This window comes from Polyodon spathula, chromosome 25, assembly GCF_017654505.1.
Source record: "Polyodon spathula isolate WHYD16114869_AA chromosome 25, ASM1765450v1, whole genome shotgun sequence".
Classification (NCBI taxonomy): domain Eukaryota; kingdom Metazoa; phylum Chordata; class Actinopteri; order Acipenseriformes; family Polyodontidae; genus Polyodon; species Polyodon spathula.
In genome coordinates this window covers 961,551-976,765 of record NC_054558.1, presented here as the reverse complement: position 1 = coordinate 976,765, position 15,215 = coordinate 961,551, and the positions used below count along the sequence as shown (strand labels likewise).

Sequence of the window (15,215 nt, the reverse complement as noted above, 5' to 3'; positions counted from 1 at the left end):
GACACCCCTAGCTCTCTTCAATGATCCTCTCTAACCCCCAGTCTCTTTCTCTTTGTAGACACCCCTAGCTCTCTTCAATGATCCTCTCTAACCCCCAGTCTCTTTCTCTTTGTAGACACCCCTAGCTCTCCCCTGAACATCATGAGTGGCAGTGCCAGTCTAAGATCAGCTCTCCCCTGAACATCATGAGTGGCAGTGCCAGTCTCCAGGACCCAGCATGGCTCTGGTATTCCAGTCACACAGAGTATGGTGACATCATCCAAGCTTGCCCAGAAGAACCCAAGAGGAGGCGCTACCATGGAAGTGACGGAGATCCCAGTCAACACCAAGGTTACCGTGGTTTCCAAGGAGAGAGTGGAGGGGATGCCCACCAGGTCTGGTGAAAGGAACCCTCTGCTTTCCCGAAAAACTGGAATCCCGCCCCCCCGCGGAGCATCAGAGGCATTGTGTGCGTCTGAAAGGAGGAACGTAACCAGATCCGCCTTCAGCAGCCCTCAGACTCGGAGAAAGGAAGCTCCGAGGTCTAAAGACACGTTGGACGTCAATAGGAAGTCCCTTCCGCTTGATGTATTCCGGGATCCGAGGAGGAACGGGAATTCTCGAGATGGGAACACTAGAGTAGGGGGCAATGCTAATGTGGAACCTTGGGAACCCTCCAGCGGAGTCAGGCAGGCCGGAGAGGCCACAGCGTTCCCGGTCAAGGGAAGGTCTGCCTCCAGGTACTGCAATGAGAACTTGCTCCTGAGGTCTCCAGGAAGGAAGGAGCCAAAGGCGATGATCCAGGGCCCCAGAGCTATCTATGGATATGGCAGTTTCTCTGATGAAGAAATGGGCACCCCTGAAGACTTGCCCTCAAAACCAGTGTCACCCTTGTGCCCACCAGAAGGTGCCCCTGTCCAGTTGCCCACAGGGACCCAGCTGTGTCGAACTGTCATGGCCACAGTGCCACCTTTCAGGTACAGGGGGCGTGTTATTCAGGAGCTGGTGGCATGGCCCTAGTTTAGCTTTTGAATGAGTTTTTCTTCATTCCCACTGTCTGTCTGTCTGTCTGTCAGTATTTCTTTCTCTGTTTCTCACTTGTTTCTGTTTTGTTTTTTTTTCTCTCTCGTTAACTCTCTGGAAATGTAATCAGTGTTGGCGTCTCAATTGGGAAATAGATAAAATCTGGTTTAAAAGTAATAACAATAAATCACATTTTCAGTTTGCCAAAAGCATGTCTTATGGCCGTTTAACCAAGAAGAGAAACCCTGAGAGGCAGCTCTTGTGTCTGCATTTCAGTGTGAGAAACAGACAACCTGGACGGGGAGTTTGAGATCACACTGTGGAAATATTCAATTTATAATAACCTTTAACAGAAAGTTGTATGCATTAATTGCATTCTGACTGCGTACTAGCATTGTAATTGAGTGCAAGCACAGGTGTGTTTACGATGGAACCACTGTGTAAATAGACAGCAATTACAGGCACGTCAAGTGTTCCTGTGATTTGTAACATTCTGCCTGACTCGTTCAGATTGCAGATCAATCCTGAGAATGATGTGTCCTCGCTGGAGGACTGCAGTGACTGCTCATCGGATTCAATGGAGCTGTGTTGTCAGGACTTGGGTGAGTTCACTGCTTTACAAGTTGCGATTGTTGGCAGTGTTACTGTGTGAGAATCCAGCTGTGCTGCACCTCTGTCCACTCCTCTTGAAGGATGTTCGAATGGCAGCGGTTGTGAGCTGCTGGTTTGTGTCACGGTGATCTGTTTAACAGCCAACCCCCTTTGTTCTGCGCTTCTGTTGTCGTTGCTTTGTCTCTCTACTCTGTAAGGTAAAGAATGGTGGACAAACTGTGAATTGTGAAAGCTAGCATTTTCATTCAGTCCCTCCAGGTTACCCTGAACCTAAATTATTAACAGCAGTATTAACACACACTTTTTTTTTTTTTGGATTTTGACAATGGGCAGAATGTGAAAATGTATTAATTCGGTATGGTCACAGGCTCAGCTTGCAGCTTCAGGGACACCCATTGTTTTATAGGGAGCAAAGTGAAATATTGGCATAGTAGTTTGCATCTCCATTTCTATTGAGCAGGCTGGAAGGGGAATACCCGAGTGGTTCTCCTCAGAGCAGCGCAGACAGACTCCCTTTGTATCGAAAGTGGTTGCAGTTTGGTGCTGGGGGCAGTGATGCTTGTTATAGTGAAATCACTCGATTTAAATTGCCCCAGATCTTCAGCTCATTGAAATTACCTTCAGACATGCAATGTTAAGAATCACGTGCCTGAGCAGACCACAAACGCTGCTCCAAGACCTGCGGTATGTGGCTTTACAGACTTCCTTACTCACAAAACGATGCACAGACCGTCAAACCGGTGTTGCTGTAGATACGAGCCCAATGGGAGATAGTGACAGGCTGGCCCCCAGGATATCGCTCTGCGTACAGATTGAAATGTTCCCCTTGAAATAAAGGGGCCACATGGGAAGATAGGAACTGGCAATGAACAAGTTAATTTCTGCTAAAACTGTGGCCGTTCCATTTAAGGTTGAAAAATATCCAGTGGTGAATATTTCATTTATGGCTTATGGACCACCGTGCTTTCCAAATATATTCCAAGCACAGATATGAAATATATTCCAAGCACAGATATCCCCCATCCAGTCTGCTCCTGTTACTGCTAGTAAGACTGACCCAGGAGGAGCCAGTGAAAGTCAACCTGACATCTGCTGCTAACTCTGAAACAACAGCCTGCTGGCGGTGCCTCTTGACCTGTCAGTGACAAACCCCTCTTTTTAAAAAGGATCTCCAGACCTCCACAGGGAGCCTCTTTACAATGCTCGTCAGCACGTGCCTCTGTTTGTTCAGGCTGGGACACTGCCCCTCAATAGTGCTTGCCTAAAGAGCTTTGGGATTGTGTGTGTTTGTTTTTTCATCCCATCTTTCTGTTCTAAGTCTTCAGGGTTAGAACCACACACGCAATGAAGTAGGGACACATGCGCACATAACACTGCCAGCTGAGCCATGCGCAGTCACAATGGTACAGTTTGAACATGGAGCGATCTTCCTTCAAGGAAGTTCGAGCTGGAGTCTTCGCTCCAGAATGACATCACATTTCAAACTGTGGAGCGTCACTCACCTCTACAGGCCCGGATACGGAAGCATCTGCCAACCGAGCAGCACCCGGCTAAGAGCTGTGTTACACACGTCGGGGACAGTTTCTTAACAAAAAGGGGAATCTGTGTGCAGGAGACTCTCTCCTCCCCCAGGTTTGCAGAACTCAATACTGCAAATTGGCAGCAGTGTGGCTTCAGTTCCTCAAAGCCCCGTGCTAACGTAGCAGATCGAGCTGGATTCAAAAGCAGCTGAATATTCATTGTTCTGCAGAGCTTTCTGTTCTACCATTTACCCAGAGCAGGAGCCTGTCTAAATGTGTTCCCCTCGCCACAGGGGAGGTGTGACCTTGAGCAGGTAGCGCTAGCATTAGCTCTTCATCTTGTGTTCATTTATCAGTGTGGTGTGAAAGTGCAATTCTTTCAATAATTCCTGGCTGCTCTGAATGTGTTTTAAGCTGCTGCAGACGATACTGCTGTGAACTGAAATCTAGATTATTTGCAGTCTGATTATTTGCAGTCTGCCTCAGGCTGATGCAGCTTCCTCACTGCTTGTGTGTTGATTGACACCTTTTCAAAACCTCCGTGTGTCCGTAATGGTCCTGCATTCACAGCAGCACCTCCAGACTACGAGGGAACAACTGTACGGACCACTGATCGAACGGCAGGTTTAGAGTTTCATAGGGTTCGTGCCTGTTGGATTTCCCTCAAGGTCCTAATGAAGTGACCATACCCCGTGCTATTCCTTTAAATCTGCCCTGGGCAATTAACAGATGGGGAAATGGGCGGATTGGATAAGGCAATGCAGGGGTAACACATCTGTGGTGCTTTGTGGCTTTTCATGGGATTGAGCCCAGCAGGATTTGTCTAATATTCAGCATATGGTAGCTGGGAGGGTGAAGAGGCTTGGAATGATGTGACTCTGTTCACTCTCAAACTTCCCAACCTTGATGAATAGGAGGATTGCACATGCAGTACGCTTTGCAAATCCGTTCTCAAGGCTGATTCTCATGCTTTGGCTGTCGCTTCACCCTCGCAGTTGAAACTGCATGAAATCTTGACATTTTCAACGCTGCTCCAGACCAGCTGCTTCGAGTGCAATCTGTGTGAGTCTGGGCTTTACTCTCGCTGCTGGTATTCGGCGCACAACTGTTTTATCCTCGCAGCCTTTTGTGGAACAGATCGGGAATTTAGAACCAAGTGCATGGGAAAATGTGAAACTCGTTTGCTGGAAATGGGTTTATTTATTTATCACATCGATTAATAATTCTCACCAGATTTAACTGAGTTTCTTTGGTAACATTTTACATGAAGTGTCTCTAATTCCTGTGTATTTACATTGTAGTTACTAAGTAAATACACGGTTACTTAATGTTATGCACAGTTACAATGTACTTCACGTGTGCATCTTTGTGCATGAGATATGTAAGTGCGCAATTGTATCAGAAAAAGGTTTGGATTAGAGTTATATTCTGTGCAAAAAAAAAAAGATTACACATGAAGTGCATTGTAACTATGCATAATAACACTGGAGTTATGTGTAAGCACACATGCATTGGCTCAGTAACTACAATGTAAATCCACAGGAATGAGAGGCACTTCATAGAAAGGGTTTCCATTAGCTATACAGTATCTGACGAGACTCCCAGCTTGGGAGACAACAGTTAAACAATGCATATTCTACAAATGTGTCCTTTTAAATGAAATAATATCACACCTACACACGCTAATCCTCAATTAATTCTTGATATATTGTATCTCAATTGGTTCTAGATGTTGTTATGTCAATTAAAGGATTCCCTTAGGAAATACGATCCCAAAGTACTTTTACCATTAAAAAAACACAATGACATTTCCCAATTGAATTACTTCTAACTTGATAACAGATTTGTCCTACAGCCGTGAATACAGCGTGTGCTAAGAGCCCTCGGTTACAAGCCAAAGGCAAGCGCACACGTGCCAAGCCCAGTGCAAGGAGCTGATCCAGGGTCAGGGTTAGGGTTAGTCTCCACTGAAATGATCACGTTTTCACTCCTCAGAACACACAGGCACAGACTAAACCAGGCTGCAGCTGATTTCAGTGTCTTCCGAGGGGAATCGTTTCCACTGCCCCCCCCAGAGGGGGATTTATGACCTTGTGCTTCTGTCTGGAACCGCTCAGTTTGTTCAGAGACGGTACGGGCGTGTAAAAGGGCAGTACCAAACCGCTTGCCGCAGGTAGAATAATTATGTCCGAGGAGCAATAACCTGCAGTGTATGCAGCTCATTGTTTCAGGATCTCCCTATGCTTTTCTCATTTGGTATCTCCCACTGTTACTTGTTCTGCCTCTGCTGAATTCCGCTTCATAGATCAGATCAACCTCTACTGCTTGACTGGGGGGGGGAATAAAAGAGATTCTTATAAAAAAAGAAAGGGGGGGTTGTCTTTTGCGGTTTCTCTCTGTTGTTGTAACTGATTGTTTTCAGTAGACAAAGAGAAGGAGTTGAGATCCCTTTTATTGGGATAACTAAACAAATAATAACCAGATTTTAATGAAAGGTAATTTTGTGTTTTATTTGAGTTCCTCGGTTCCTGCCGTTTTTAATTCTACCTGGTTTGACTGGCAGTGAGGCCGAGCTGTTTCCATGGTAGACGTGGTGCTGCAGTGGAGGATTGTGGGATACTCCTGGGAGATGTGTGGAAGGAACAGAGAAAGCGAGAGAGGGAGATGACAAGTTAAGGGACCATCTATAAAATTCACTCCTTACTCACTAATGTGTAGTTAAATGTACAGAGAGAGAGAGAGAGAGAGAGAGAGAGAGAGAGAGAGAGAGCCTTTTTGTTTTGACACATCATCAAGCCATTTTCAGTTCAGTATTTCTTGGCCACGGTCCAGTTTGTCTCATTTTCTACAGTTATGTGTGTGTGAGCCCAAGGCACTGATAATCATGCAAATAACCTCATTGAAAAGCAAATGTTACCGTTGCTCTAGCTCAGGTAGCAACGGCTCCCCTTCTGTTGAGCAGAGGAGAACAGTATGAGATACTGTCTCTCTGTACTGGGGGATGGGATCTGCTCCCATCACAACTGCCTTCGCAGAGTCACTAAATAAGCTCATTGTGTCTGGGGCTCTCTCACTGCAGTGCCTGGAATTCTGTTTCCTTCCACTGACTCTGCAGTCAAACAGACTGTGAAAAAGACAGTGAAGCAGGAGTAAGAGACTGTATGACTTCATGAGACTCTTCCTTTTAGCTTCACCAGTCAGGCTGACTTGCAGCTCACTTATGTACTACACGTTTTCACAACTACAGCTGCAAGATCATATGCACTGAGCATGGCACTTGTGTGTAATATATATATATATATATATATATATATATATATATATATATATATAATATATATATATATGCTAAACGTAGGCTTCATTGGGTGCGGTTTGTTTATTCTTCTGTGTTTGTACATTTCAAATGCATTGGTTTTAATCTGTGCAGAAGTGGAATACAATTTTAGAGCTTAAGGAACAGTTCACGTTAAAATAATGTTCTCTTGCGCTGGTAAATGTTTTAGTGAGTGCTTTAAACAAAGCAGCGGTGATTTATAATTTTAGAAAGCTGCGATTATGATGACTGCTGCTTTTATGACTGTGTTGAGTTGGGCTGTTTGTAGTGAGGAGACCAAGTGCCTCAGAGTACAATGCTGAACCCCGCAGGGAGTTTCAAAAATCACTTGCCATTAAATGAATGGTCATTTGGCTAAAGGTGACAGCGCTTGAGCGCTTGGAGGCTTAATAGACACACATTATGAGCTCCAGTGACTCTTGCATGACAAGCCAGAGGCAAGTCCTGCTGTGAGGGGGGGAGCAGCAGGAGGAGGGGGGGGGGGACATGGGGTAGCATTGGGTGTGTGTTGGATGTAGCCAGATAAAATTCATCTTAAAGCATGGAATGACATAACCACAGCTGCACCATGAATAAATGTGATACTCCCTGGGAAACACAGCAGACAGGGGGAGAGTGCCAGCCCAGAGCGCCACCCTGCAGAGCCACTAGCAGACCACAGCTTTGCAAGCAAGGGCAGCTCAATGGATTGGGAGCAACATTATCACACAGCGGTGCTGAGGTGATGGCACGCTGGGTAACTCTCTCCATGAAGTGCCTCTCATTACTGTGTATTTGCATAGTGATTGCTGAGTAAATACAGGAGCATGTGCACATTACAATGTTATTACACACAGTTACAATGTTCTTGATGTGCAAATCTCTTTGCACGATATATGCAAGTACACAGTTGTATGATTGTGCATGAAAGATTTCCACATCAGTTACATTGTGACTGTACAAAGCAGTGAGACACAGTGACTGTAAAGCCACGCACTGTGTGGCACTGATGAAATGCTGTGGTACTTGCTGGCTGAGCCACAGTTCATGTCGTTGTGATAACTCTGCTCTGTTAAACGTCTCGCAGTGTTTCTATCTCGCTGCCACTCCCTTGTGCCAGTGGGTATTGTAGTGCCACTGCAAATCGCTTCTCTTTCTTTATATTTCTTGGGCTTCTCTCTCAAATTCCTATCAGATGCTCATTGGAATTGTTGTGTTTATTTCCTTGTTTGTAAACAGCAGGCCGTGTTTACTGGCTCTGGTTTTTTATATACACACGCTGAGGACTATTTAATTTAATTAGAGAGAGAGAGAGATTAGTATAAACTGATTGAGAGAGAGACTGTGCTAGAATTCATATTCAGCTAAATTAGATTTTGTACTACACTCTGGCAGATCACCTAACTGTGGTTTAAAAATGCAACTAAACGAAATGGAAAGACACAAATAAAGCCAAAACTGGGTAACCCATGAGCCACTGGGCAATGTGAAACAGCTAGAGATTCCCGGTTCAGTGGTGATGCGGGAAACTGCGGGAGATTTTGTACCCTGCCACTTGATTGGCATTGCTTGTCTAATTCATTTGATCACATTCTGTTGTAATAGATTTCAGTATATTTGAGGTTCTCACAGTGCCAATGAAACGCCTTTTGAGCTGAAAGAACGAAGGGAAGGAGGCTCATGGTGAGAGAGAGGCCGAGAGAAAACTGCTGACCTAGCGAGTATTATACAGGGATGTGGAAGGAGGAGGAGATCTTGAGAGACCTGTGTCATAGCATGCTAAACGGATAAATAGCATTTGAGTCTGCTGGTTGTGGTAGTGCTTTGGTTGTATTGCTTATATAGGGGTGGAGAGAGAGAGAGGAGGAGGAGGGAGAGAGAGATAGGAGGAGGGGGAGAGAGAGAGAGAGGATAGGGTGGTGCAAGGAAAGCATCCTGGTTTTGTAATATGCTTGTAATTTGTTGCCAGTCCCTTATCCTTTTTGTTGAGACACATTGGAGCATTGGGGCATCTTAGAGAGAGAGAGAGAGAGAGGGAGGCAGGGAGGGACACAGCAAGGGGAGGGGCCAGCCCTAATTCTGCTGCTGCTGCTTCTACCATTCTACTGCTGATCAATCCCGTGGCAGGAGGCTGAACGGAGGAGAGAGGGGCTGCATATTGAATAGCAGCTGTAGCTGCAAGGGAGGCTGTGACAGAGGAGAGCAGAAGACGGGATTTACAAGCAAATAAAATAAACGCATTACCCAGGATTGAGGGGGCTTGCTTGCTTTCTTTCTGTTTTTTTTTTTTTTTTTTTTCTCTTGATTTCCAGTTAAGGGAGGGAGGTCAGTACCACTGTGTTTTGCAGAGGCTTTTAAATGGTTCCTTCCGTGCAGGAGGGATGCTTGGGGCTAATTTGAAAAGCAGAGATTGCAAGGCAACCCCCAGCCAAGAGGATCACACCAAGGCTTACAGCAAACCGGAGGGGAAAGGTGTCAGCATGGCGGCCAAAAGAGGCAAGCCGGTCCCCCAGCAAGGCGGCCCGCGGGCCGAGCTGAGGGTGTTCCGGGCGGGAAGCACCGAAGCCCGGCTGCCTGTCTCCTCCAATCTCCGCAAGCAGAAGTCCCTCACCAACCTGTCCTTTCTGACCGACACGGAAAAAAAGATGCATCTCTACGAGCCCAAGTGGTGCGACGACATGGGCAAGCCGTCCAGCGGGCACCTCAAAGGGGGGCTCAAACCTAAGGAAGGCAGCGGACAGCCGCCACTTTCCAGGAACCTCTCCAAATCGGAGCACTCCCTCTTCCAGAGCAAGCTGGCACCAAGCCTGGCAGGGGGCTCCCCCAAGCCCTTCAGCCCCCTGGCTGCGCCTTCCAACCTGGGCAAGCCCAGCCGTATACCCAGAGGTCCCTACGCGGAGGTCAAGCCCATCAGCAAGGCTCCGGAGGCTGCAGAGGACAGCAAGTCAGACGATGAGATCCTCTCCGCCAAGGCCAAGGCAAATAGCAAGAAACAAGCGCCCCCCGGGGCTCCCACTGGAGAGGACAACAAGCCCTACCTAAAGGTGGACCCTGAGCTGGTAGTGACTGTGCTGGGTGATTTGGAACAGCTACTGTTCAGTCAAATGCTGGGTGAGTTCTGCTTTTCATTCTGGCTTGAAATTGGTTCACTGGTTGTTTAGGTGTCTGGCTTATTTTTCTACAGTGTTTAACTTGGCACTTACTGTACTACATAGCCCCCTGTTTTCTGATGTGCCATCATTTAGTCAGCTGCTCCAAAATCAGTATCTCTTTTTATTGTTTGTAAATGCTGTTACTGCAGTTCACTACAAATCCACTAGAGGGCAGGTGTGATGCTTGTTACTGCCATCTTGTGGGAACCAAGGGAAGTGTTTTTGACAGCTCTGATCTTCATTGAGGGGTGACTGTGTGAACCAGGCACGGGAATTAAACTGTCCTCATTACCATTTTACAAAGTTTCAAGACAAGGCAGTTTATTGACTGCTGGGGAAAGTAACGTGGTCGTTAATAAAAGCCTAAACTTCATTGATAGCTTCCGTGTAAAACATTTCCAAGAGTCAATATTCACTGAGAGTACTCAACTGATTCAGTACAATGTTTGAAAGCAAATTACAGATCAACAAAAATTGGTCCAAGTGTGTTTTGATAAAGCCTGTCTTAATAATGCTGTTACTCCATGATATACTGATGCTTAGTTGGGATCAAAACTCAAAGTTTTGAAAGCTCCAAGCCCTCTTTAGAAATGCTGCAGACAGGTTGTGTGAAAACCTCATTTAATTGAACAGGACAGGCTTTGGAAAAGGTCACTGGATCTGTTACGAATGTCATGTACTGCAGTTGGAGCGCTGGCTGAGTTCAATGTGCTTTTCGGTAAGGTCTCTGTTACTCTGGGCGTTACTCTCCTAAACTCTGCTTGTGATACTGATGTGAGAATGGACTGATATCCTGTCCAGTGAGACTCATTGAGCTCCACAGTGTGACTCTCCTGTGAAGTATCTCATTCTAAAGGGTTAATGACTGCAAGGAAATAAACGGTAACACTTTTAGCAGAAGTAAGTCCAGTGAGAATGCAGCGTCTTGATTCTGTGTTTTAAACACGCTGCAGTGCAACAGTGTGTAGCCAGCAGAGTGCCACTGCAGTGGTGCTGTGCAGCTGCTATTGGGTCAGTCTCTGCTTTTCGTTTTGATGGATACTGTATATATTTCATAAGGCTCTTTATGAGCTTGTTGCTGATCATCGTGGCTCTTGGTGGTATAGCGCTGCTCTGAACCTCTGCTCTGGTCCATTACCAGTCCTTCCAGTCTGTCCATGGGGAACGCTTGCCTGTCTCTGGTACTGAAGTGTGTGCCTGGCCCCTTTTTGATGCCTCTCTAGCTAATGCATGCGCCCTCATTAATGTGTTCCACGGAGCTCGGTGTGGAAGGCAGGTGCATTCAGGGGCTCTGCTGGTTGATGGTGTGTTGCTCTTGGCTAGAGGCTCTTCTGTATGTTTTATACTGGCCCTGTTTGACTGTGTTTTATATACAGTGAAGGCTGAATTAACAGGCCACTGAAAGCGACTGGTGATTCATGGCTGCTTAGCCCTTTTAAGGTACACATGCGTCCCACAAATTCAAGTCTTGTTTTTGCAACGAGGCTCACGAAACCGGGTTTAAAATGTACTGACAGGAAATGTGTCAGTTTCCTGGCTGCTGAAATAAGACTGGGAATCAATGGAGCCATGGAGAACAAGAAAACATCAGCTGTGCTCAAGGGGGTTGAGCCGTTCTCCGAGACGACCTGAACAATTAGCGGCATGAATAAATGAACTGGAGTTTAAAATCGAGCCACTGACCTCTCTACTGCAAGCACAGCTTCTTATGAGTCAGCTCCTTTGAGGAGACTCCTGCAGATCCATTAGCTGACCACCGTCTTAGCGCTCATGGTATCACCGTGCATTGGGAAGTGGCATGCGAGTGCTGATGATGTTGATTACCTGTATCTGGTGCACAGCATTGTTCCACTGCTGCTACATTAACAAACGAATGATACCATGAAGCACCGCTCCTCGTGAGGGTCATTCTACACGTGGCTTCGGCTGTGCCGCAATTGTCCTCTAGCACAGAAGCATGTCACTGCTATCGTATTGCCATTACAGATCATTTGATGAGAAGATACTGTACAGTAGTGGTGTATCATACTATACCAGTGTTTTCAACCTGATTGCAAGAACACTAGAGGAGCCAACGCTAAGAACTGAATCACTCATAGTAGTATATTCAGCAAGATAATGGATCGCTCTGTTGCAAATAGAGGTTCATTCAGTGGAAGACTGATGTTACTAATAACTAAACCAAATCTCAATAGAGTGCCCCACCATGAGACTCAATCAATGAACTGGACACAGTCAGCTATTGTTCTCCAGCGTACAGACTCTGTTGTGTTGATGTTATGTTCGCACGGTTGGTTTTACTGAAAATGTAAAGTCTTATTAACACTAGCAACGTGGGGTGTAATGGAGACCGTCCTGGCTCTTTTGAAGAGGCAGTTTTAAACTTTATCATCACTGCAAGACAAGGCATCAGGTTGGCAGTAAAATGTACTGCGAACGCTCAAGACAGTCAAGTATTGGAGGAGAGTAAGGCAGCCCTGCTTACAATTTCTGCAAACCATCAGCAGCAAACTCAACCACCAACCATGAACTTTACAAACGACGGGAGGGGCCTTCTCACTAAAATATACATAATGACAAAAATAATCCATGACCCACCTATTGGTGATTAAACAGAACTGCCTGTTTCAGGATATTGAGAAGAACGCTCTGAATAAGACACTAGTGGAATAAAAGCTGCACATGTCCTCCTGTGATGGAGTTCAGGGCATTTGGAAAAGCACATGGCTAGTGTGTGCATGTCTGAGCACAACTGGAACCACTTTTACTGTCATCAAGCACAGGCAACTTACTGTACACAAGCCAACTAACGATGAAACTGGCAGACACTGTTTTGGTAATAAAACTGATTTAGAATATATATCTTTTGATAATTTGACCTATCATTGAGCTAGGCTGTTTTATAGCGTCATTAAAAGCACAGCTCTTGATAATCTCTGTGCACCTTTTTTTCTGCGGTGCCACCTGTTCCCAGCGGATAGAGGAAATAAATCATTTTAAAATTTAACGTAGAATTCTCAAAAAAAAAAAAAACCTGCTGGATTGCCTTGCAGTGGCTGCAGTTCCTTATCGCAGTCTTGCACTCACAGACACTCTTGCATGGACACCAAAATAACCTTGAGTGAGCATGTGATTGCAACACAAGACAAACAAAGCAGAGATAAATAATGCAGGCTTGTCAGCTCCTCTGTGTTATTCATACTGTATTGAGGAATTGCACTGTTTATTAGCAAACTAAACAGAGACGTCTCCACTTCCAGTCGGGAGCCTTAGTGCCACGGCAGGGCTTGTTTTGCTTCCCTTGTCTCGTCTCTGAATCGTTACTGTTTCACTGAGACGGTGATACGACTCAGTATTCTGCAAGGAGATGCATTCCTGTGATTCAACACAAAGTGCTCTGAAATGCTGTGAGCATAATAGCAAAACCAGACAAGAGCCACAGCAGCTAGCCCTGACCCATATTGCTTGGAAGACTCTGTACCGCTGCCGCTCCGAGAGTAACGAGCTACCCAAGAGCCCGGGGTGGGAGCTGTGCATGTGTTTATTTCTCGCGGCACTTACCTGACAGTTCCCTCCCACCCACTGAGGGGGCATTTATTAGACGGCATAAAATGGGGTATTTCAACCAGTCAAGGATGCGTGTGTCAGCAGGGCACCCATGAGTAAAAACAAAACAGGAAGCCTACAGCCACTGAAATGCAGTATCCATGGAAACGGCATGCTGGAAGCATCGTCTTGCATTACTGTATTTTGATCTTATGGAGAGGTATTATTTTATTCTGGGTAAAGTATCCAGTCCTTATTCACAAGATGACACTGGCAATAAAACAGTGTATTCAGTATACACAAGTGATTATGACTTATGACAAATCTCATGATGCGTGGAGGCAGAGCACAAAGAAGCAATGCGCCACTCTGTATCCTTTCTGTAATGCCCACGCCCCAGACCATCTTATTCATCCGGGATTCAGCAAACGACCTTGTGAGTAAATCTAATTTGTGAATTTTCAGAATGTAAGACAGAACTCGAGCTGTCACGAGTTATGAATTATGTAGCACTGTGCATCCTGGCACTGACTCGGGTCAGCCTGGGGAACAGAAGATTCTTTCTTTTACTAGCTCTTGTTTTTAACACTCAAATTAGTAACGTCCCAAATTTATCCTTATTAGCAAACCAAAGAGAAATGACGTGCTGTAATCACTGAGAACCAGTAACGCTCCTGCTTCGCTACAAAACCCAGAACTGAACACGCCCCTTGTGTTCTGTAACTGTATAGCTCTGGTCAAATGTTTTCCATCGCCAACAGTTTTAGGATTGAGACATAAAAACATAGTTTAGATCTTTTATCTAACATCATGTGATCAAAGAAACTACCAAACGATATTGCCATGTACCCCCCATGGACCTCTCAGAACTACATTACCCATCATCCTCCTGCTCACATATGTAAGTGAGGTGGGTTTACCAGTGAGCAGGATGATGATGGGAAATGTAGTTCTGAGAGGTCCATGCTGGTACATGTGAAGCCATCTTGAGGCAGGGAATGCAATTTAAAAGTTTAAAAAAGTGGTCAAAATGTAAAAAAAAATAATAATAATAATAATTAAAACAATACACACACCTTGCGTAAACAGTTGTAGCAACACATGGGAGCATGTAACACAATAAAATAAAAAGGTCCTTATATACCCTTTAATTCTATGGGGTGATGCAAAGCTTTTAGCCCAAGCTGTATACTGCAATGACAAAGCAGACTTACAAGGAGCTTATTATAGCTGAGGCTGTGGACTGCTGAGTACTGCACGCTGTACTGTAATCCTAGCTATGCAGGGGGTAGTATATTACAGCACTCTCTGTCTGCTAGCTGCTGGCACTGTGCTTATAAAACAGCTATTACGGGCAATGAGTTTGTGTGCACTGGAAACTCTCCAGAAACAATCCCAGCTGCAGCTCTGCAGCCCCCTCTCATTTGTGTTGAGCAATAAGAGCCTTGAGTTCTCTGGGCTCCATTCCCACAGCTTGCAAGGACATCCAACTCAGTCGTTTCCGGCTTCACGCGGTGTGGGACGTGCACTTCTCAAGTAAAGGGGTTTGATACATTTACCTATACTGCTGCTCCCTGTTTCAAGGGCATCACCGTCTGTTTGTGTCAATTTCTTGGATATGTAAGAGCAGGTATCCGAGTTCTGTTCTGACCTGTGTCCGTGCCGCTCCCTGACGTGTGGACAGTCTGCCTGCAATTGACCTTTGAGCATCAGTGACAGATGGTTTGAACAGTAGATGATCCATCCGTAACCCTGGTCTTCCTGGACTAGCGGTGGATGATGCTTCTTCTCTTGTGACCTGTTTTAACTTGTTTTGCAAACCCATGACTTCTGATCTGAAATGTACCACAGCTGCATCTCCCTGTCAAACAGCAAGGTAGTTTCACAATGGACGATGCCGCAGATCCAACAGACTTTCATACAGTGGAGGGCTGATGGTCCATGAAGAACGGCATCATCAGTGGCGCCTCTACAGAACATCCTGGAGTCCACCACAACTTCTCTGGAGCATCAGAGGAAGTGTGCACTGAGCAATAGCCATCAGTCCCTGCAGAACATCTCTGTCTC

The 15,215-nt window shown here is 45.6% G+C and overlaps 1 protein-coding gene across 4 annotated transcripts in view; it reads left to right on the top strand.

Annotated features, from left to right (window-relative positions):
• The first annotated feature begins 208 nt into the window (after positions 1-208).
• The window catches only part of LOC121299580 (neuron navigator 1-like), a 73,848-nt gene continuing 58,841 nt past the window's right edge, over positions 209-15,215 (top strand). For 2 of the 4 annotated variants that reach the window (XM_041227375.1, XM_041227374.1), the window contains exons 1-2: positions 209-956; positions 1,513-1,604. In XM_041227375.1, the coding sequence (XP_041083309.1) occupies positions 247-956; positions 1,513-1,604 (802 nt within the window). In that variant the 5' untranslated portion in view covers positions 209-246. Of the gene's footprint in view, positions 957-1,512; positions 1,605-8,524; positions 9,562-15,215 lie in introns of those variants that run through there. The other 2 variants (XM_041227376.1, XM_041227377.1) reach the window with 2 other exon arrangements.